This window comes from Tamandua tetradactyla, chromosome 1, assembly GCF_023851605.1.
Source record: "Tamandua tetradactyla isolate mTamTet1 chromosome 1, mTamTet1.pri, whole genome shotgun sequence".
NCBI classification, from domain to species: Eukaryota; Metazoa; Chordata; class Mammalia; order Pilosa; family Myrmecophagidae; genus Tamandua; species Tamandua tetradactyla.
This window is the reverse complement of record NC_135327.1, coordinates 140,673,731-140,695,641: the sequence shown is the minus strand read 5'-3', so window position 1 is coordinate 140,695,641 and position 21,911 is coordinate 140,673,731. Positions and strand designations below refer to the sequence as shown.

Genomic DNA, 21,911 nt, shown 5'->3' with positions numbered 1-21,911 from the left:
TTTTCTTTGGAAAGTTTAATCCAATAACATTCAATGTTACTACTGTAAAGGCAGTATTTACTATAACAATTTCATCCTTTGGTTTTTATATGTCATGTCTTATTTTTGTTTCTGTTTTTATTCTTTCAGTACCTTTACTGATAATCTTCATTTCTAGGCTCTTCTCCAAGACTCTTGGAGTGGGTCTATTAGGTTTATTCTGTTAGGAGTTCATTTTCGCTTCGTGGAATTGTATCTTTTTATCTTTCATAAGAATTGGGAAATTTTTGGCCATTATTCCCCCAAACATTCTTTGTGTCCCCTTTCCCTTCTTTTCTCCTTCTGGACAGCCATAATGCATATGTTTGTGCATTTTGTTTTATCATTCAATTCTCCGAGACTCTGCTCAAACTTTTTCATTCTTTTTTCTATCTGTTCTTTTGTCTGTTCAATTTTGGACGTACTGTCCAAAGGTCACTGATCCTTTCTTTTCCCTCTTCATACCTGTCATTGTAGACCTCTAGCATATTTTTAATCTCATCTGTTGTGCCTTGCATTGCCATAAGAGCTGTTATTTCCCTTTGTGCGCTTTCATTTTCTTTAAGCTCACCTAGTGTCTTCTTTTTTATTCTTTTTTTTACATGGGCAGGCACCGGGAATCAAACCCGGGTCCTCTTGTATGGCAGGCAAGCATTCTTACCTGCTGAGCCACCGTGGCCCACCCTAGTGTCTTCTTAATATCCCTTATTTCTTAAGACATATTTTCCTTCACTGCCTTAAACAGGTTTAGAAGATTTGTTTGAAGCTGTTGATTAGTTGTTCTAAATTCTATATCTCTTCCAACTTTTCAGTTTGCTCCTTTGGGCTGTATTTTCTTCTTTTTTAGTATGGCTTATAATTTTTTGCTGATATCTGGGCATCTGATTATCTTGATGAGATTATTCTGAAGATCAGTTTCCCACTCTTGTCTAGGATTTTGTTGTTGATTGGGTTCATGTTAAAGCTCCTCTTTTGTGCTCTGTTCATCAATATTTTTCAGCCAACACAGCGCCAGGGACTGACACAGGTGACACAGAGCAGTTCCAATGGGCCCTGGGGAGAGAGTCAGGAAAGCATCTTCCCATGATAATGCTCTTCAACAACTTATTCCCCATGTCCCTCCTACAAAGGTTGCAACTTATTCCCCATGTCCTACAAAGCCACAGCTGAGCAAGTCTTTCACTGCAATTACTCCATCTCTTCATCCTATTCTTCTCTGGATATTACACAGTACTCCCCTTATCTCTTGAGGCCCAGAACATCTGCTTTGGACAGTTCAGAATGTCCTGTAGGTATTTTTGGTGGAGGGGTGAGCTCTGCCACTCCTCATTCCACCATCTTCCCAGAAGAGCAAAATTCCAATAGTCTTTAAGGTTTGAGAACCATCTGTGAATCTATGTTTTGTCTTCCAAGCCTGATGAAGTAAGAACCCCTTTCCTTCCAAGCACTTGCACAGCAGCCACGCTCTTCCTGAAAACAAGTGTAAAGACCTCTGCCTCTTCTACTATTAGGATGGCAGCTGGGATTTCCACGAACGCTGAGTCACAGGCCCCACCATCTCTAAGCACTGGGGTAGTGACACTCTTCCTAAATAAGGGGTAAGGCCCAACCCTTCCATTCTCTGAGGCAGAGCTATCTTTTCCTCACATGCAAGTGGGCTTGGTCTCTTGACTCCGGAATATATTTTTGGTCCAGACCTTTGTTTCCATGGTCTGCCACTAAAGCCATTCTTCCTTCAATTTGTCCTTTCTCTGTCCTTTTCAGTCCAGGCTGGCAGTGGTTCTACTAATATAAACTTTGCAAAGACCTTGTCAGTTTTGTATGCAGTTCAAGCAGATCCAAGCCATCAGACAATAAAATCTTCCACAGACCCTTCCTGTGTAACTAACTGTATATCAGGACACATGTTCAGCCACATCTTCTTCAGCAAATGGGTTGTTTAGTTAAATGCTCAAAAGGATCCCTCTCCTCTGGGACTTCCTGAAAGCTCAGAAGGTTCCCTGATAGAACTGCTTCTGTCCCTATTTTAACAGCACACTATCTTGACAGGCCATGAATTTTCTAAGTTATTAATTGTTCATTTCCTTGTGCATAACAGTTTAATCCTCAATTTGTCTCTTTTTTCTCTTATTTCACTATAAATTGCGAGGAGAAACCAGGCTGGACCTTCCATACTTAGCTTAAAAACCTCCTCATTTAAGTATCCAAGTTCATGACTTTGAAGTTCTGTCTTCCCTCCAACATTAGAACTCAACTTTGCTAAGTTTGCTCCCATTTTATAACAAGAATTGCCTTTTTTCCAACTTCCAATGACAGCCATCATTTCTTTCTAAGGCCTCACCAGAAATACCTTTAACACCCACATTTCTACCAACATTCGGTTCATGATGAATAATGCAGTCTCTAAAATGACACAAACTCTCTACAGCCCTCACAATTCTTCCAGCTTCTACCCACTGCCCAATTCCAAAGCTATTTCCACATTTTTAAGTCTTTGCAACAGCAGCACTCATTTTCCAGTACCCAAAACTGTCTTACTTTCCTAGCTGCTAAATTAAATACCATACAATGATTTGGCTTCACAACAGAAATTTATTGGCTCACAGTTTCAGAGACTAGAAGTCTTTTTTCCTCCTTGGGTCAGCATGTTCTGGCTGCCTGGCAATCTGTAAGGTTCCTTGGTTTTTCTATCACATGACAATGCACATGGCAATGTATTCTCCTTTCTCTTCTGGGACAGCTGACTTCTAGCTTCTGGCTGCTCCCTGTGGCTACTCTCTCCTTCTCACTTTCACTCTGCTTCTAAAGGACTCCAGTAATCCAGATTAAAACCCCACCTGATTCAGCTGGGCCTTAACTGAAGTAACATCTTGAAGGGATCTTATTTACAAGATCCATCAGAATGTGGATCATGACCAAGAACCTGGTGAAACAGGGGCACACAATTCCATCTACTACAACTCTCACTTATCATGGTTCTATCTAAATACACATATATGTGCTTATTTAATGTCTAAAATCTACACCAAACTGCAATTTCTATGTGAACAAATGTTGGGTCAGTTTTGTTCATCATTGTATCCACAATACCTAGCACACAGTAGGTGATCAATAATTATTGTCTGCTTGAATGAACAACACATAATTTTGTATTAATGAAATATTATTTAAATCTGCGTATTACTCAATTCAAGTTATAAGTGCTCACTTAAATTAGGATGTTAAAGATGGCTATTAGATTCAGTTATTAGAGTTGATTATTTACATGGTTATTAAGGTTAATGAGCTGATTTTTCACCAGATTCACTGAAAGTAATCATATTCCTATCCTCTCATTTTTCATTTTCTGGTATTAATTTCTTCCTCATTTTCCCTATATGCACTCAAAAGCTGTTAAGGGACAGAATTAATATTATTCACAATAACCTCATGTCAGGCTATGATTGTTAGATCAACAGGGTCATAGCAAAGCTCTTGAAACTAAAGACATGGGTTTACAGCCCAAACATATCGGTAGGCATGGCATCAAAAAGTATTTACATCATTAGATGCCATTTGTTAAAAGATAGAGCTGAGAAAATGTAGATTGATTAAATATGAATCCATCCCCTATCAGAACAATAATATAATTTTAACTATTAGTAAAATAATCTTGCTGACTATGGCTTCTTTTCTGACAGATTTTTTTTGGGGGGGTGGGGTGCATGGTCTGGGAATCAAACCGGGTCTCCCACATGGAAGGCAGGCACGTGGCTTCTTTTATAAGAACAAAGATGCATAAACTCTATTGTAGGAAAGATAATTTAGTATATGAAAATCCATATAACTTATGTAAGAATGTGATTCTATTTCATTTTCAAAACTATATAAATAAACTGATGAAAATGTGGATAAAACGCAAGTATAGTTGAACAAATTGAGGAATACAACCCTGGTTCTACCTGTATGGTTGGTAAAAACACACAAAGTCAAGTGTGTGGATAGTTTCTCTTGGTCTTGAAGATAATCACACCCAAAGTTGACAAGCCTAAGAACATAAAGGATAAGAAAATGTTGAGTGCATTTGAAAACACATTCCCTAATAAAGGATGTGAGTAACTACCATAATACAGCTACAGAGCAGGGACCTGTCTCTGACAAATTTAAGTAGAAACATGCTTCTTTTTGTTAAGAAATTCTATAAAACAGTTAAAAACAGTAATTTTATTTAAATACATGGGGCATAAATGACATGGCCCTGGCAATAGAAAGAAAAACATATTACTTTCTACTGACATTTTATAACTTTTTTGGACTAAAAATGTAATGCATATATTATATTTCAAAAGAAGCACAGCTAAGTGTTTATATATGGTGATTAAGGTTACTGGAGTATCTAAAAGAATTAGTTTAGGATTAGAATTGCTCTAATTCAAGCAGACTTTCATTTCTTCTAAGTACTTATACCTTTGTGTTTATTTCTTCAAGTGTCTCATGTTTTTACTACATGTAAAGTAATCCAAACAAAAAAGAAAATCCTCTCCTTTTGTGTAAAAAGGAAAATAGTACAAAGTAAGGCAACAGACTCAACTAAGCTGCAAGTGGATTGATGTGTGACAACCTGTTTGATGGCAAAATGAAAGGGTTTTGATGTTTGGTTCTAAATGTTACTTTCTCTGACTCATCAAATCCTTTTATTGAATCAAAGCAAGAGTACTTCCGTAGATCAAAACGAATGGGGATGCCCTACAGAAACAAATGGCTAAGAAAATCTATATAATTGACTACATGTAACAGCCTGTGTTTATACGTGATAAAAATTGTTTATATTCCCTACTGAGAATAAAATATAAAAGATACATGCACACACACATACACTTAAAGACAGAATTTCAAATCATCCTTTTACCTGCACAAGATTAGGAATAAATATAATCATTTTGTCCACATTATTTGTAAAAAAAATAATAATAATAATTCAATCTATGAATCACTTACTTAAATCCTGAGTCGCTTAATGATATGTCCAGCGGTGCTTCAAACTGTCAAAAATCAGAAGAAAAAAAATTACATTAAGTGACCATAGTTCTGAAAATCACAGCAAGTCTGACAAGGCTGTGCTTCTTCATTGATAAGAGCCTATCATAATCTTTGGAGGGTCTCCTCCAAATCCACAGCACAGAAAGCCCAATTAAGGGTATTTTGGAGTTTACATACATTGCAAGCTTGATGTATATTTATTTTTTAAAAGGCTAAGAGTTGGAAACTTTGCCTTAGTTTTGAATATCATAAATTTGTTATATAACAAGCCAACTGGAAGCTTTAGGGAGCCTTTTCTGAGGCACAGATTGACCATATAAAGAAGGAAGAGTAGGAGTCTTTAGACGGAGAGGGCTACTGCGGACGGGCTGAAAAGGATGCAGGGGTAAATGTAATCCTTGTAATGGTATGACAACAATCTAAACGTGTTATTCAATATTAATCGTTATCAAAAGGGATCATATACACACTGGCCATCACACACAAAGATACTAGTAACTCCTTATTACAAGGCTAGCCACTCCAAATAGCTTTTCCCAGGAGTGATGCTAGATTTTTACTCCTTAGCTTTTAATCTTATTTTCAGTCTAACAACTTTAAAAACCCTTTTGGGTCAAATAGTTTGCAAACACTTAGAGCTATCTACTATAGACCACACCTATTGTCTTCTACTAACTCCAGTCTTATACTTGTTTCTTTAATGCTCGGCATTTCATTAGTGTATAGATTCCCTGTGTGTGCTCTTCTAATCACCTATATTAATTGTATTTGTTTTAGGGTTGAATCCCTGAGATGACAAAAACTATTTAAATAATTCATATAAGTAACTGACACATCACCAAGAATACTAAAATTCTTTTTATAACAACTCTGTTATAAAAAGGCAAAGTGTTATAAAATTTCCTATATACCAATCAGTCTCTGGACTTACCATTAAGTCAAAGTTCTCATCAGCATGAAACTGGATGCATTTTAAGATACTCCTTGATTTCTAAAAGAAAATAACTAGTATAAATAGCATAATACAAAAAATTCAACAAAAATTCTAGTATAAGAGAGAGAGAAGGAAGCAGCCAAGAAGCAAACAGTAATGAAAGCCTTTGTGTTATTTTAACCAAACTTTAATTGACTGCCCCCCCATTAATGAAAATGCAGCAATATAATATAAAATCAAATATTCCTATAGAAAGGAAGGCCAGTAGACTAATTTTTACCTTCAGGTCAATGTAGTATAGTCTCTGCTCTGACATATCCCACTGAGCCCAAACAAAATCCTCAGCTACTCTGTCTCTTGGGAGATGGCCATAATTTTTAATCACCTAAGGAAACAAAAGTTTTTAAGATATAAATACCTATTTTAAAAGACAGAGGATATCTGGAATTCATTATTATTTTTCACTTTCTATCTTTATAATACATTTAAATATTTATTTTTAGCTGCAGCCCATCTACCCCCAATACATATACACATTCACAAACACACAGATATATATATACAGTCTTTTCAAAAAAGTTTTAAGGCATCATTTCATTAATTGCTCTTCCAAGACATACTGTAATGTATTACTTTATTCTTGTTCCTAATTTACAGACAGGCTGGAACTATGGAAGGTAAGATCACACCTACCGCAAATCAATGGCTGGGTTAATAGGAGATTCAGAACTCCATGTTCTGGACATTAAATGCTCAGTCAGGCCAGGGAAGAGGCCTTCACTACCACAGATAGAAGCTGTGTCCCACAGGAGACCTCAGGCCTGAGAATGGGGTATAATGTGTCGTGGCCCCAGTTCTGCCATAAACTATCCATGTGGTTTTGGGCATGCTTCTTAGCTTTATATCTTCCACAATGAACTTGCTGATTACTGTCCATCTCTCAGCATTACTTTACTCATCCTTCAAGCCTCCTGTAGAAAGCCTTCCCTTACCTCCCCAGGAAGACAGCAAAGCTCCCACTCTTGTGTTTCTGAGGTGCTTTAGCATGCCTTTATTACAGTTACATTCTTGTGACTGCTGTAAGTCTACCCTAGTGCGTGAGCACTCTTCTACAGTACCTTTGTATTCCCAGTACTTTGTATTATTTCTAGAACACAATTGTATCTAAGAATTATTTCTTCAAAAAAGGAAAATGAAATAAGGGGTTTAAGAGTAAACTGCCAAAAATATTACAAATGTAAAATACTACTTTATTTACTAAATAACAAAATCAAAGAAATGTAATATTTTGGAATAAGAAAAGATGACAGAAACTATCTAATTTAACCTCTTCACTTTACAAACAAAAACACAAGACCTGGAGAGGTTAGGTTAGGCTGCACTGTTAATTTTGCAAGACCTGGAATCTCAATCTTCTGGCATCCTACCAGTACCCTTTCAGCACTTCATCCAACTTCAAAATAACCTGACCACAAGAGTCAAGAATGCACTTTCCTCAAAATGTTCACTGGGTGAAAACAATCTATATTGGGATAGAAGAGTAAAGAATGAAGACAGATTGAGGTAGGAAAAGGGAGCTTCAGAATGGCCCATTCTCATGCCTAAATCACTCTAATTCTAACAGGGATTTCTCCACCAACACTAACTTGGGACTTGAGGGAGGCACATGGCAGGAAGGGTTGTACATCTATCTCTGTTTCTTACTTGCCTGGGTCCATCACATTTAGACTGGAGGAAAGCAATGCTAGAGAATATAAAGTATCTCAGAGCACTGTCTCTAAACATTGGGCAACCCCATCCCATTTCCATTTTCATTTTTCTGAAATTTGTCAGATTAGGAAGACTTGAGAACTGTTTCATGTAAGAGTATTTACTAACAAGAGTGTGGCAAATCTCAGTTTTGTCCCTTTCCAGAGTTATTTCAGCTCTATGACTCTTGGTTGTCCTCCCTGTAAAACTGGGGATATTTAACAATACCACCCACCATGCAGGTATGTTGTGGAGAACACATGGAATCGCACACCACCAGGTTCCCAGCTATCATGAATGAGAACAGAGGTGCGTCCCTGAGGGCATCCATGGATGAAGGAATTCCAAGGCTGTACAGTCCTGTTTGGGAGATTCCTCTCTGGGCTCCTGACAAGTGTCTCTCAGTTCATTCCCCAAGGTGATTATTTAACTCCCTCTTCTCAATTCTCATCACTGGCTTTGGGATTCTGCCCTGGTCTTTTCTCTCTGGCTCGACCCTCTGAGAACCGGCTCTGTCCTTGCCCTACCATCTTCTCGGCCCCTGGAAGCCCAGAGCTCCAGTCACATACTTTCTCCCGGTCATTATCCAGCTAGGCCTCTTGATTCTGGACTTCTAACAGTAGATACATGGTTAGTCAATTCACTTTCCATTTTAATTTTGTTCACATAACTATCTTCAGTATCAAAATCTTCTGAGAGAAGAAGCAATGGTGGAGGGTGCCCAGATGGCGGCTTAGCAAGATGTGGGATTTAGTTTGTTCTGCAGAGCAGCTACTAAACAGCCAGGAACAGTACAGAACAACTGCTGGGGCCACATCAGTGACCTGACACACAGTGTACCCCAGTCTGGACCAGCTGGACCGGCTGCAAGGTCCCCCAGAACCATAAATGCTCCAAGCCACAGCGGCCGGTGCCCCTCCCCCACAGGTTGCTTCCCAGAGGGGAAAGGAAAGGGACTTTACCAGCAGCAGGGACTGATCACAACTAAACTCCAATTGTGGGATTAATTCACAAATTCTGACTACTAAAAATAGGACCCCAGCTCAGTTGAACTTCATCAAAGCAGATGTTGCTGATTTTTGCCTGGTGCCAAGGGGGCAGGGCTGACAGAAAAAGAAAAAAGAAAAAAAAAAGAAACAGAGGTTTTTGGATCGGATAGTACATAATACTTGAAAGGGTCTGGGTCCTGAAGGAAAGGAGGGGGCACATACGACCTGAAGGTACACAAAGCAACATACCAACTTATGCTCTTGACTGGCAAACTTGAGGAATGAGGGCCTGCTCTGAGGAGGATTTTTCTTTCTTTTTTGTGGCTGTGTTTATACAAAGGTTGGACTGCCTTTGGATACAGTGGCAGGCTTCTCAGGCTGCAACTGCCCCAGGCATAGGCAGAAACAAGCTTTTTGGAAAGTTTGTCTGGAGCCTGTGCCTTCCCCAGGAGAGGGGCGGGGCCCAGGTCAGGTGGATTTCCTTCCTCAAGGAATTCAGACCCCAGGATTTGGAAAATTGAAGCAATTAAAGCCAGCCTACAACCTCTCCTCTGTCTCTACCATGCCCCTAGCAGGGAGAGTGTGCTAAAGTTAAAGGTACTGCATCACCTTATGCTGGTGGGACCCACAGGCAGAAAAGCACCACATACTGGGGAGGATAAGAAAAACACAGAGTCCAGAAACTTCATAGGAAAGTCAACCTGCTGGGTCTTACCCTCAGGGAAAACTGACACAGGTGACTCTTTCCTCCTGACAGGAGGCCAGTTTAGTCTGGGAAAATCTGGCTGGGGTCTATAATACCTAAGTAGACCCTCCTAAGGGTGGGGGGGAAAGGCACCATACAGGCAGGGTAAGAAACAAGAAAACAAGAACTGAAAAACTCTGCTCTGATAAACAAAACCTAAGCTAGTGTTCCAGAATAACCTGAAATGAATGTCAAAGAACAGACAGACAACAAAGTCATCCAGCAAGAAAATCCTAGGTAAAAGAAGTGCAAGCAATCTCCAGAATAAACTAATTGAGGTAATTAAATGCCTAGATGCCAGCAAAAAATAATGACTCACACTAGGAAAATTGAATATATGACCTAGTCAAAGGAACAAACCAATAATTCAAATGAGATACAGGAGTTGAAACAATTCAGAATGTTTGAACAGACATTGAAAACCTCATCAAAAATCAAATAAATGAATTGAGGGAGGATATAAAGAAGGCAAGGAATGAACAAAAAGACAAAATAGAAAGTCTGAAAAAACAAATCAGAGAACTTATAGGAATGAAAGGCACAGCAGAAGAGATGGATAAAACAATGGAAACCTACAATGTCAGATTTCAAGAGGCAGAAGATAGGATTAGTGAACTGGAGGAAGGAACATGTGAAATCCAACAAGAAAAAGAAAACATAAGGAAAAGAATGGAAAAATATAAGCAGGGACTCAGGGAATTGAATGAGAACATGAAGCACACGAATATACGTTGTGGGTGTTCCAGAAGGAGAAGAGGAGGGAAAAGGAAGAGAAAAATTAATGGAGGAAATTTTCAATGAAAACTTCCCAACTCTTATAAAAGACTTAAAATTACAGACCCAAGAAGTGCAGTGTACCCCAAAGAGAATAGATCCAAATAGATGTACTCCAAGACACTTACTAATCAGAATGTGAGATGTCAAAGAAAAAGAGAGACTCTTGAAAGCAGCAAGAGAAAAGCAATCCATCACATACAAGGGAAGCCCAATAAGACTATGTGTAGATTTCTCAGCAGAAACCATGGAGGCGAGAAGACAGTGGGATGATATATTTACATTACTAAAAGAGAAAAACTGCCAACCAGGAATTCCATATTTAGCAAAATTGTCCTTCAAAAATGAGGGGGAAATTAAAACATTTTCAGACAAAAAAATAACGGAGAGAATTTGTGACCAAGAGACCCGCTCTGCAAGAAATACTAAAGGGAGCACTAGAGGAAGATACAAAAAGACAAGAGAGAGAGGTGTGGAGAAGAGTGTAAAAATGAAGACTATCAGTAAAGGTAAAAAGAAGAAAAATTAGATATGACATATAAAATCTAAAAGGCAAAATGGTAGAAGAAAGTACTGCCCATACAGTAATAACACTAAATGTTAATGGATTAAACTTCCCAATCAAAAGACATAGTCTGGCAGAATGGATTGAAAAACAGGACCCATCAATATGCTGTCTACAGGAAACACATCTTAGACACAAAGATAAACATAGGTTGAAAGTGAAAGGTTGGGAAAAGATATTTCATGCAAATAACAATCAGAAAAGAGCAGAAGTAGCTAAACTAATATCCAAAAAATTAGACTTCAAATGTAAAACAGTTAAAAGAGACAAAGAAGGACAGTATGTATTAATAAAAGGAATAATACAACAAGACATAAAAACAATAAATATTTATGCACCAAGCCAGAATGCTCCAAAATACCTGAGGCAAACACTGAAAAGACAAATAGACACATCTTCCATAACAGTTGGGGACTTCAATTCCCCACTCTCATCAATGGTCAGAACATCTAGACAGAGCATCAATAAAGAAACAGAATTTGAATAATACAATAAATGAGCTAGACTTAACAGACATTTATAGAACATTACACCCCACAACAGCAGGATATACCTTTTTCTCAAGTGCTCATGGATCATTCTCAACGATAGACCATATGCTAGGTCACAAAGCAAGTCTCAATAAATTTTAAAAGATTAAAATCATACAAAACACTTTCTCAGATCATAAAGGAATGAAGTTGGAAATCAATAACAGGCAGAAAGCCAGATAATTCATAAATATATAGAGGCTCAAAAACATACTCTTAAACAACTGGTGGATCAAGGAAGAAGTTACAAGAGAAATCAGTAAATATCTCAAGGCAAATGAAAATGAAAGCACAACATATCAAAATTTATGGGATGCCGGAAAGGTAATGCTAACAGCAGCAGGACACACCTTTTTCTCAAGTGCTCATGGATCATTCTCAAGGATAGACCATATGCTGGGTCACAAAGCAAGTCAAAAAATTTAAAAAGATTGAAATCATACAAAACACTTTCTCAGATCATAAAGGAATGAAGCTGGAAATCAATAATAGGCACACTGCCAGAAAATTCACAAATATATGGAGGCTCAACAACACACTCTTAAACAACCAGTGGGTCAAGGAAGAAATTACAAGAGAAATCAGTAAATATCTCAAGGCAAATGAAAATGAAAACACAACATATCAAAATTTATGGGATGCAGCAAAGGTAGTGCTAAGAGGGAAATTTATTGCCCTAAATGCCTATATCAAAAAAGAAGAAAGGGCAAAAATCGAGGAATTAACTGTCCATTGGAAGAACTAGAGAAAGAACAACAAACTAACCTGAAAGCAAGCAAAAGGAAAGAAAAAATGAAAATTAGAGCAGAAATAAATGAAATTGAGAACATGAAAACAACTGAGAAAATCAACAAAACCAGAAGTGATTCTATGGGAAAATAAATAAGATTGATGGACCTTTAGCAAGGTTGACAAAAAGAAGATGAAAGAGGATGCAAATAAATAAAATCAGAAATGGAAGAGGAGACATAACCACTAACCCCACAAAATAATGGCAGTAATCAGCAGATACTATGAATAACGTCATGCTAATATTTGACAATGTATATGAAATGGACAACTTTCAAGAAAGGCATGAACAACCACCATTGACTCGAGAAGAAATAGACGACCTCAACAAACCAATCACAAGTAAAGAAAGTGAATCGGTCATTAAGTAGCTCCCCAAAAAGAAAAAGTCCGCACAGACAGCTTCACATGTGAATTCTACCAAACATTCCAGAAAGAATTAGTACCAATCCTGCTCAAACTCTTCAAAAAAGTTAAAGAAGAGGAATAGCTACCCAAACTCATTCTACAAAGCCAACAAAACCCTCATACCAAAGCCAGACAAAGATATTACCAAATAAAAACAACTAAAGACCAATCTTTCTAATGAATATAGATGCAAAAATCCTCCACAAAATTCTAGTAAACTGAATCCAGCAGCACATTAAAAGAACTATACACCATGACCAAGTAGGATTCATCCCAGGTATGCAAGGATGGTTCAACATAAGAAAATCAATTAATGTAATACACTATATCAACAAATCAAAGCAGAAAAACCACATGATCATCTCAATTGATGCAGAAAAGGCATTTTACAAAATTCAACACCCTTTTCTGTTGAAAACACTTCAAAGGATTGGAATAGAAGGGAATTTCCTCAACATGATAAAGGGAATATATGAAAAACCCACAGCTAACATCACCCTCAATGGCGAAAAATTGATGGGGAAATTCTGATGAATTGGAAAGGAAGAAGTAAAATTCTCACTGTTTGCAGATGATATGATACTATATGTCAAAAACCCCCAAAAATCCACAGCAAAATTATTAGAGATAATAAATGAGTACAGCAAAGTGGCAGGTTACAAGATCAGCACTCAAAAATCTGTAGTGTATCTATACACTAGTAATGAACAATCTGAGGGGGAAATCAAGAAACGAATTCCATTTATAATTGCAACCAAAAGAATAAAATATCTAGGAATAAATTTAACTAAAGAGACAAAAGACCTATACAAAGAAAGCTACAAGAAATTATAAAAAGAAATCACAGAAGACCTAAATAAATGGAAGGGCATACCATGTTCATGGATTGGAAGACTAAATATAGTTAAGATGTCAATTCTACCTAAATTGATTTACGGATTCAATGCAATACCAATTAAAATCCAAAAAACTTACTTTTCAGAAATAGAAAAAACAATAACCAAATTTATCTGGAAGGGCAGGGTGCCCTGAATAGCTAAAAATATATGAGAAAGAAAAATGAAGTCGGAGGTCTCACGCTACCTGACTTTAAGGCATATTACGAGGCTACAGTGGTCAAAACAGCATGGTACTGGCATAAAGATAGATATACTGACCAATGGAATAGAATAGAGTGTTCAGATATAGACCCTCTCATCTATGGACAACTGATCTTGGATAAGGCAGTCAAGCCAACTTACTTGGGACAGAACAGTCTTTTCAATAAATGGTGCCTAGAGAACTGGATATCCACATGCAAAAGAATGAAAGAGGATCCATATCTCACTCCCTGTACAAAAAATTCATCAAAATGGATCAAAGACCTAAATATTAGATCTAAGACCATAAAAGTGTTAGAAGAAAATGTAGGGAAATCTTATAATAGGAGGCGGTTTACTAGACTTAACCCCCAAAGAACAAGCATAGAAGAAAGAAAGAAATGGGAACTCCTCATTCTTCCCCAAAAATGAAACACTTTTGTGCACCAAAGAACTTTGTCAAGAAAGTAAAAAGGCAGCCTACACAATGGGAAGCAATATTTGGAAACAATATATCAGATAAAGGTCTAGTATCCAGAATATATAAAGAGATTATTCAACTCAACAACAAAAAGACAGCCAACCTAATTACAAAATGGGCAAAAGACTTGAACAGACATTTCTCAGAAGAGGAAATACAAATGGCCAAAAGGCACATGAAAAGATGCTCAACTTTCCTGGCTATTAGGGAAATGCAAATCAAAACCACAATGAGTTATCATCTCACACCCACCAGAATGGCCATTATCAATAAAACAGAAAATGACAAGTCCTGGAGAGGATGTAGATAAAGAGGCACACTTATCCACTGTTGGTGGTAATGTCAAATGGTACAGCAGCTGTGGAAGGCAGTTTGGTGGTTCCTCAGGAAGCTAAGTATAGAATTGCCATATGACCTGGCAATACCATTGCTAGGTATCTACTCAGAGGACATGAGGGCAAGGACACAAACAGACATTTGCATACCAATGTTTATAGCAGCATTATTTACAATTGCCAAGAGATGGAAACGGCCAAAATGTCCATCAACAGACAAGTGGCTAAACAAGCTGTGGTATATACATAAATTGGAATATTATGCAGCTATAAGACAGAAAAAAGTTATGAAGTATGTAACAACATGGACGGACCTTAATGACATTATGCTGAGTGAGATTAGCCAGAAACAAAAGGACAAATACTGTATGGTCTCACTGATATGAACTGACATTAGTGAATAAACTTGGAGAATTTCATTGGTAACAGAGAACATCAGGAGATAGAAATAGGGTAAGATATTGCATAATTGGAGCTGAAGGATACAGGTTGTGCAACAGGGCTCATTGTAAAAACTCAGAAATGGTAGCACAATACTACCTAACTGTAATACAATTATGTTAGAACACTGAATGAAGCTGAATGTGAGAATGATAGAGGGAGGAGGGCTGGGGGCACAAATGAAATCAGAAAGAAAGACAAATGTTAAAGACTGAGATGATATAATCTAGGAATGCCTAGAGTGTATAATGATAGTGACTAAATGTACATATTTTAAAATGTTTTTGCATGAGGAAGAACAAAGAAATGTCATTACTGCAGGGTGTTGAAAATAGATGGTAATTAATATTTTAAAATTTTAACTTCTGTGTGAGACTAAAGCAAAAAATGTTTATTTGGTACAAAATTTATATTTTGACTAGTGCAGTTCCTAATATAACTTATGTGGACAGCTTAAATGAACATCATAAGTACATGGAACCTTGAGTAGGGCATAAGATTTTGTAGGTTTGTACAGAGTGATGCCCCAACAAATCTTAGAGTGATTTGAACAGTGATTAAAAAAGTATTTGCAAAGTCCCCTTCAGGGAATGGTGAGAAAGGGGGAAAATTCAACTTCCCCAAGTAGAGAATTCTTGATAGTCTCACAAGCACTGGGGACAACAAATCAATAGGGTGAATCCCCAATCTTGGGGGTTGTTCATGTAAAGCTTGACCCCACAAAGGATAGGTCAAGCCTACTTAAAATTAGGCCTAAGAGTCAACCTCAAGAGAACCTCTTTTGTTGCTCAGATGTGGCCTCTCTCTCCAGCCAACACAACAAGCAAACTCACCGCCCTCCCCCTGTCTAAGTAGGACATGACTCCCAGGGTGTGGACCTTTCTGGCAACATGGGACAGAGATCCTAGAATGAGCTGAGGCTCAGCATCAAGGGATTGAGAAAACCTTCTTGAACAAAAGGGGGAAGAACAAAATGAGACAAAATAAATTGTAAATGCCTGAGAGATTCCAGAGTCGAGAGGTGATCCTAGAGGTTATTCTTACGCATTAAATAGATAACACCTTGTTAGTCAAGATGTAATGGAGAATACATAATACATAAAATGAAATTCATAATACATAAATGAAACCAGAAAGAAAGATAGATGTTAAAGATTGAGATGGTATAATCTAGGAATGCCTAGAGTGTACAATAATAGTGAAATGTACAATGTACAAATTTTTAAAATGTTTCTGCATGAGGAAGAACAAAGAAATGTCATTATTGCAGGGTGCTGAAAATAGATGGTAATTAATATTTTAAAATGTCACCTTATGTGTGAGACTAAAGCAAAAAATGTTTATTTGTTACAAAATTTACATTTTGACTAGTGCATTTCCTAATATAACTTATGTAGATAGTTTGATTGAATGCCATAAGTACTTGGAATCTCAGGTAGGACATGAGATTTTGTTGGTTTGTCCAGAGTGATGCCCCAATGAATCCCAGAGTGATTCGTTCAGTGAGTGGAAAAGTAGTTGCAAAGCTCCCTTCAGGGAATGGTAAGAATGGGGAGAAATTCAACTTCCCCAAGTTGAATTCTTGATATTCTCACAAGCAGTGTGGACAACCAAAGCTATAGGCTGAGCCCCCAGTCTTGGGGTTTGTTCATATGAAACTTAACCCCACAAAGGATAGGTCAAGTCTATTTAAAATCTAGGTCTAAGAGTCACCCCCAAGAGAGCCTCTTTTGTTGCTCAGATGTGGCCTCTCTCTCCAGCCAACATGACGAGCAGTCTCACCACCCTCCCCCTCTCTGCGTGGGACATGACTCCCAGGGCTTTGGACCTTCCTGGCAACATGGGACAGAGATCCTGGAACGAGCTGAGACTCAGCATCAAGGGACTGAGAAAAACCCTAGAATGAGCTGAGAATTAACACCAAGGGATTGAGAGAACCTTCTTGACCAAAAGGGAGAAGAGTGAAATGAGACAAAGTGTCAAGGGCTGAGAGATTCTTGAGCCGAGAGGTTAGCCTGGAGGTTATATCACCTTGTTGTTCAAGATGTAGTGGAGAGGCTGGAGGGAACTACCCGAAAATGTAGAGCTGTGTTCCAGTAGCCATGTTTCTTGATGATGATTGAACAATGATAAAGCTTTCACAATGTGACTCTGTGATTGTGAAAACCTTGTGTCTGATGCTCCTTTTACCTACCATATCAACAGATGAGTAGAACACATGGAATAAAAATAAATAATAGGGGTAACAAATGTTAAAATAAATTTAGTTTGTAATGCTAGTGATAAATGAAAATGAGGGGTAAGAGGTATGGTATGTATAATCTTTTTTTTTCTCTGTTATCATTTTATTTCTTTTTCTGTTGTCTTTTTATTTCTTTTTCTAAATCGATGCAAATGTTCTAAGAAATGATGAATATGCAACTATGTGATGATATTGAGAATGGAATGATATGTTAATGTTTTGTTTGTTTGTTGTTTGTAAGGAGTACGGTATGTATGAATTTTTTTCTGTTGCCTTTTTATTTCTTTCTCTGAATTGATGCAGATGTTCTAAGAAATGATCATGATGACGAATATGCAACTGAACTGTGTGATGATATTGTGAATTACTGATTATATATGCAGAATGGAGTGATCATTTGTTAAGAATGTTTGAGTTTGTTGTATATTTTTTAATTAAATATTAATTTAAAAAATCTTCAGAGAAAGACTATTTTGCTGAATGAGAACCACTGTTTAACTATTAAAAGGAAATAATTTTTAATATCAAGGATATATTAAGGACTCACAGAAACTGTCAAGAAAAAGACAATTAACATAATAGAAAAACAGAAAAGGCTGTATCTAAGCAATTTTCAGAAAAACAAATTCAAATAACCAATAAATATAGGAAAAGATGTTCTAGTTCATTAATATAAAAAGGGAAATAAATACTAAAATAATAATAAGATGTTAACTTATACCTATCAAACCGGAAACATTTTTAAAATTACACCTATTATTGGTAGGGATAAAGTGAAAGGTTACTCACGTTCTTTGCTCATAGACTATGGATTGCTAAAAGACTTTTGGGAAACAATCTGGCAAAATCTATTGACATTTTAAAATGCATATGCCCATTAGCCCAACAATCTATCCCTGGGAATTTAACCCAAAGAAATATGTACCAGTATGTAAAGCTAGAAATCTAAAACTCTTTATTGCAAAAAAATAAACTTTCAATCAAGTGCATGTCTATCTATGGTGGTTGAAAAACTGTGCATCCATACCAAGCATGGTATGTATTTCTAAAGAAAATGAACTTGAGTGATTCAAGTTGACTTATAGGTAATTCCACAAAACTGAGATAGGGAAGAGTGAATAATAACAAACAAACCCCTTTCTGTGTCAGGGTTCAGGGTGGGAGAAAGGTATAACAAGATACATACCAGACTTTAAACCAAAGTTAAAGGTGAAAGGGAAAGGGAGAAGTAGAAAGCAAGTAGCAAGAAAAGAAAATCACACTGCAAAACCCCCGAAAATATGTTATGATCCATTTCTTATTATTTGTGTGCATTATAAAATTAGGAAAAATTTACTAACCTAAAGGGGTAATCCTATATGTTAAATTAAAAGCAGAAACAAAGTGACATATTAATGCAAATATTATGATTCTATTTTGGTAAAAACAATTGAACCACAGTATATGTGTATCTAATCTTGTATATGTTCAAAGAGTGTGGTAAAAGATATGGAAAGACACACAAAACTACTATTATTAGTTAAAAACTGAAATTGGATAATGGGTTAGAGATGAAGGGGAAACTAACTCTTTCATATACCTTTGTATTGTTTCATATACTAAAACAAGCATGTCTTCAATTTGAAAGACATAAAATAAAGAAAATGTCATGTATCAATATCATTAATCTATCTTCAATAGACTAGAATGCAGTTTTTCCTTAAAATCACCTCTAAAGCAAAATCAATTTCAAGTCTTTACCACTTTATTTCCATCTTCGTGGATGACTTGGATATGGAATTGTTCAATATCTTAAAAAAAGAGAGAGAGAAAGATAATTTATCCTTCATAAAAAATACAAGTACTTCTTTTACCCAACAGTTGTGAACAAAATTTTATAAAAGCAATGCAGAATAAATAATTGTCTGCAAAAAAACATCATCACACTCAACTCTAATGAAAGTTCCTAAAAAACTACGACCTTTCTCCAAGCTCCCAGCCTTCACAGTCTATTTCAAGTCCAATATTTACTCCACTCTTCAAAATCAACAATACATGAAACTTTTAACCCTCTGTTCCCCTGAGTTCTCTCAACCTGCATTTGTCTTCCCCATTCTGCCTGTCTTAGAAAGATGGGTCCATGTGGCAGAGCTTACCTTCTATTTCCAAATACGAAACACCTATTTGTTGAACATATCAAATACAAAACTCATTATACAAGATAATTTTGGGAGGTACTCTTGTAGGGGTCAATTTCACACTAACAAAGCCCTAAACATCTCAAGTCAATCTTTAAGTGGTCCCTTTCTATCCATAAGCAATTCAGAGTAAGCCCTTTATAATAGGCTTTCTGCTATTTCTACTTTTAAAAAAATGTGAGACAATTGGGCAAGAGGAGGACAGTACACAAACCTCAGGCTTGTCCTTCCAGCTATAGATTGGCAGTTTCATCTTGTAATAGGAAAGATAGTACTAGATAAGCTTCACCAGTGAACTTTGTTCATCTTTTCCCCAAATTGAAAAAGCATTTTGGAAGGACATAACGTTTTATGCACCAATCTCGTTTGCCTCTTCCTGAATTTGACCAAATTAGTAGGTGTCCTCAAGTCCTGCCATGGAATTCTAGCTACTCAAGCCTTCCCCTCTTTCCATCCAAGCGTTTCTCCATCTGTCATGGTTATTCATGTGAATAACATGGACATCTCAAGGACTAAAAACGGAGGAAATAACCTACATAACTGTTCTACAAGCATTCTACCATGTGACAAAATTGAAAATTTGTACATGTAGGGGCCCTTCATTCCAAGATGAAGAAACCAAGCACAGCCTGAGGGACTAATATATGGGAGCCAGAGGCAAAGCCCTTCCACAGGAGGCATTGGTCTGAAGTGTACATCAAAGGTCAGTGGACTCCGGAACTGGCAAGTGGACATCTAGAAGATGCGCTCATGTCCCACATTTCACTAAGAGACCATGCCCCACCCAGCAAGTCCCCATAAACAATTTAGATATATACTTACATTTCTCTTCTGAAATCAGTAATAGATGGTTCTCTGAAAGAGGGTGACTTTCAACACGTGGATAGAGAAACTGAAAAAAGGAAATTAATCAAAATCCAAAGCAACTAGCCTGCTTTATAAATATTTCAAAAGTTGTGTTTGATCACTCTACTACGACAAACCATAGAAGGGACTGAGGACCACGGAATAATTTAGAGGAATCATATGCACACACACATTATAGATCAAAGCAGTCAGAAAAAGGAAACACTTTTAGGAGCTCAGTTTTTCCGGAAAAAAATTCATCTTGAGTACAACACTATCATAATTAATTTGGACAGCAAGGCAGCTTAAGCTGTTTCCAGGGACGGTGCTTCCTATGTGGAACATGCAAAACTGAAGCCAATCACAATGTAAATAACATTTATACAGAATGTTCTATTTCTCACACACAAAAATGAGAGATCAATCTATTTGTTGTGCAAATAAATCCAGTATTTATTTTGAGATTCAAATAAACATACTCTCAATTACAACTTCCAAAGTCCCATATCCAAGAGACAATGAACGACATAACCAGGGACTTTCTGAAAAGGACAGTGAGTCAAAGTGTGGCATATGGTTGAAGATTTACAAGCCCCAGAGCATAGAATGACTGCCATAGGGAAGAAAAGGCTCAACCCACCCCACTGCTCCTCTAGGCTCTTCCATATGGACCAGCCACATATGCATCTGCTACAGGGCAAATCAGGCAACTAGCCACACAAGTCATTCCCCTACTTTTTAAAATCAGACCTGACCCTATCAGCTATGGTAATGAGGGGAAAGGTGGTAACAAAGGCACATGGATGACTTCAGGAACTCAATTCTTTCAGCATCAAAGGAGTTAGGCAATTTTACAGTTACCAGTCTCTCTAAACACTGAGAAAGTTTTTGACACAATACATTACCTGATGTACTAATTTTTCTCAATGACAAACTAGAAATAGCACTGGTCAATTTTTTTAAACTGTTTATAGTCATTTCCCATTTAGAATTGGAAAACAAAACTATTATTATAAACCATTTTTCAAATCAATAATCTCAAATTTATAAAATAGACAGCAATGCAGAAGAATATAGCTATAAAATAATAGAGAACTTATTTCATGGTTTGTGAAATTGTGCATGTGAAACAGGATACTTTGTATACTACAGGAGTTGAGGAGAAGCAAAAGCGAAGGATATCATATATAAAATGGAAGAGCAATCCTCAGAGCCTCAAAATAAGGGGATACTCCTACAGATGACATGACCTCCAGGGTCTACAAAAGTAGCCAGAGATATCTGTTTAAGAGGGGGAGCTGGAGTAAGGGGTGGAAGAGCAGTAATTGTAAACCTCTAAACCTCTGCCTTGTCTTTGTGTGGCAATCTGTGAGAATGTGACTCTTTAAAAGTCCCATTTGGAATGTTGCTGTTGTTGTTTTCCTTTTAATTATGACATGGCCATGGAGCAAGGCCTGGAAGCCAGAAAATAAACAGCCAGGCTCCTGCTGTAGCTCTACAAAAGCATGCAAGGTTTTCTTTTGGCTGTTGAGTATGAATCTATACTTACTATGTTATATTTAAGGAAAGTTTTGCTTCACAAATAATGGAGCTAGACTTTGAGAATCAGTATTTTCTTTGGTCGGTATGCAGTAAATGCATGGAGGTATGTGAGTGTGTGTGTGTGTAATTACCCCTTCTCAAAGATGCATCTTGCAATGGGGGAGAAACCCTCAAACCAGACTTGGGATCTAAACCCCACCCAGCACCGATCTGCTAAAGTTCCTCCAGAGAGGTGGTCAAGACTGAGC

General features: G+C 37.2%; 1 protein-coding gene across 6 annotated transcripts in view; it reads right to left on the bottom strand.

Annotated features, from left to right (window-relative positions):
- The window catches only part of GSAP (gamma-secretase activating protein), a 115,504-nt gene that overhangs the window by 56,779 nt on the left and 36,814 nt on the right, over positions 1–21,911 (bottom strand). For 5 of the 6 annotated variants that reach the window (XM_077155738.1, XM_077155647.1, XM_077155687.1 and 2 more), the window contains 6 exons: positions 20,098–20,167; positions 18,839–18,888; positions 6,252–6,356; positions 5,969–6,028; positions 4,996–5,039; positions 3,960–4,045 (listed from right to left, as the gene is read on the bottom strand). In XM_077155738.1, coding sequence (XP_077011853.1) covers positions 3,960–4,045; positions 4,996–5,039; positions 5,969–6,028; positions 6,252–6,356; positions 18,839–18,888; positions 20,098–20,167 — 415 coding nt within the window. Of the gene's footprint in view, positions 1–3,959; positions 4,046–4,995; positions 5,040–5,968; positions 6,029–6,251; positions 6,357–18,807; positions 18,889–20,097; positions 20,168–21,911 lie in introns of those variants that run through there. The other variant, XM_077155762.1, reaches the window with a different exon arrangement.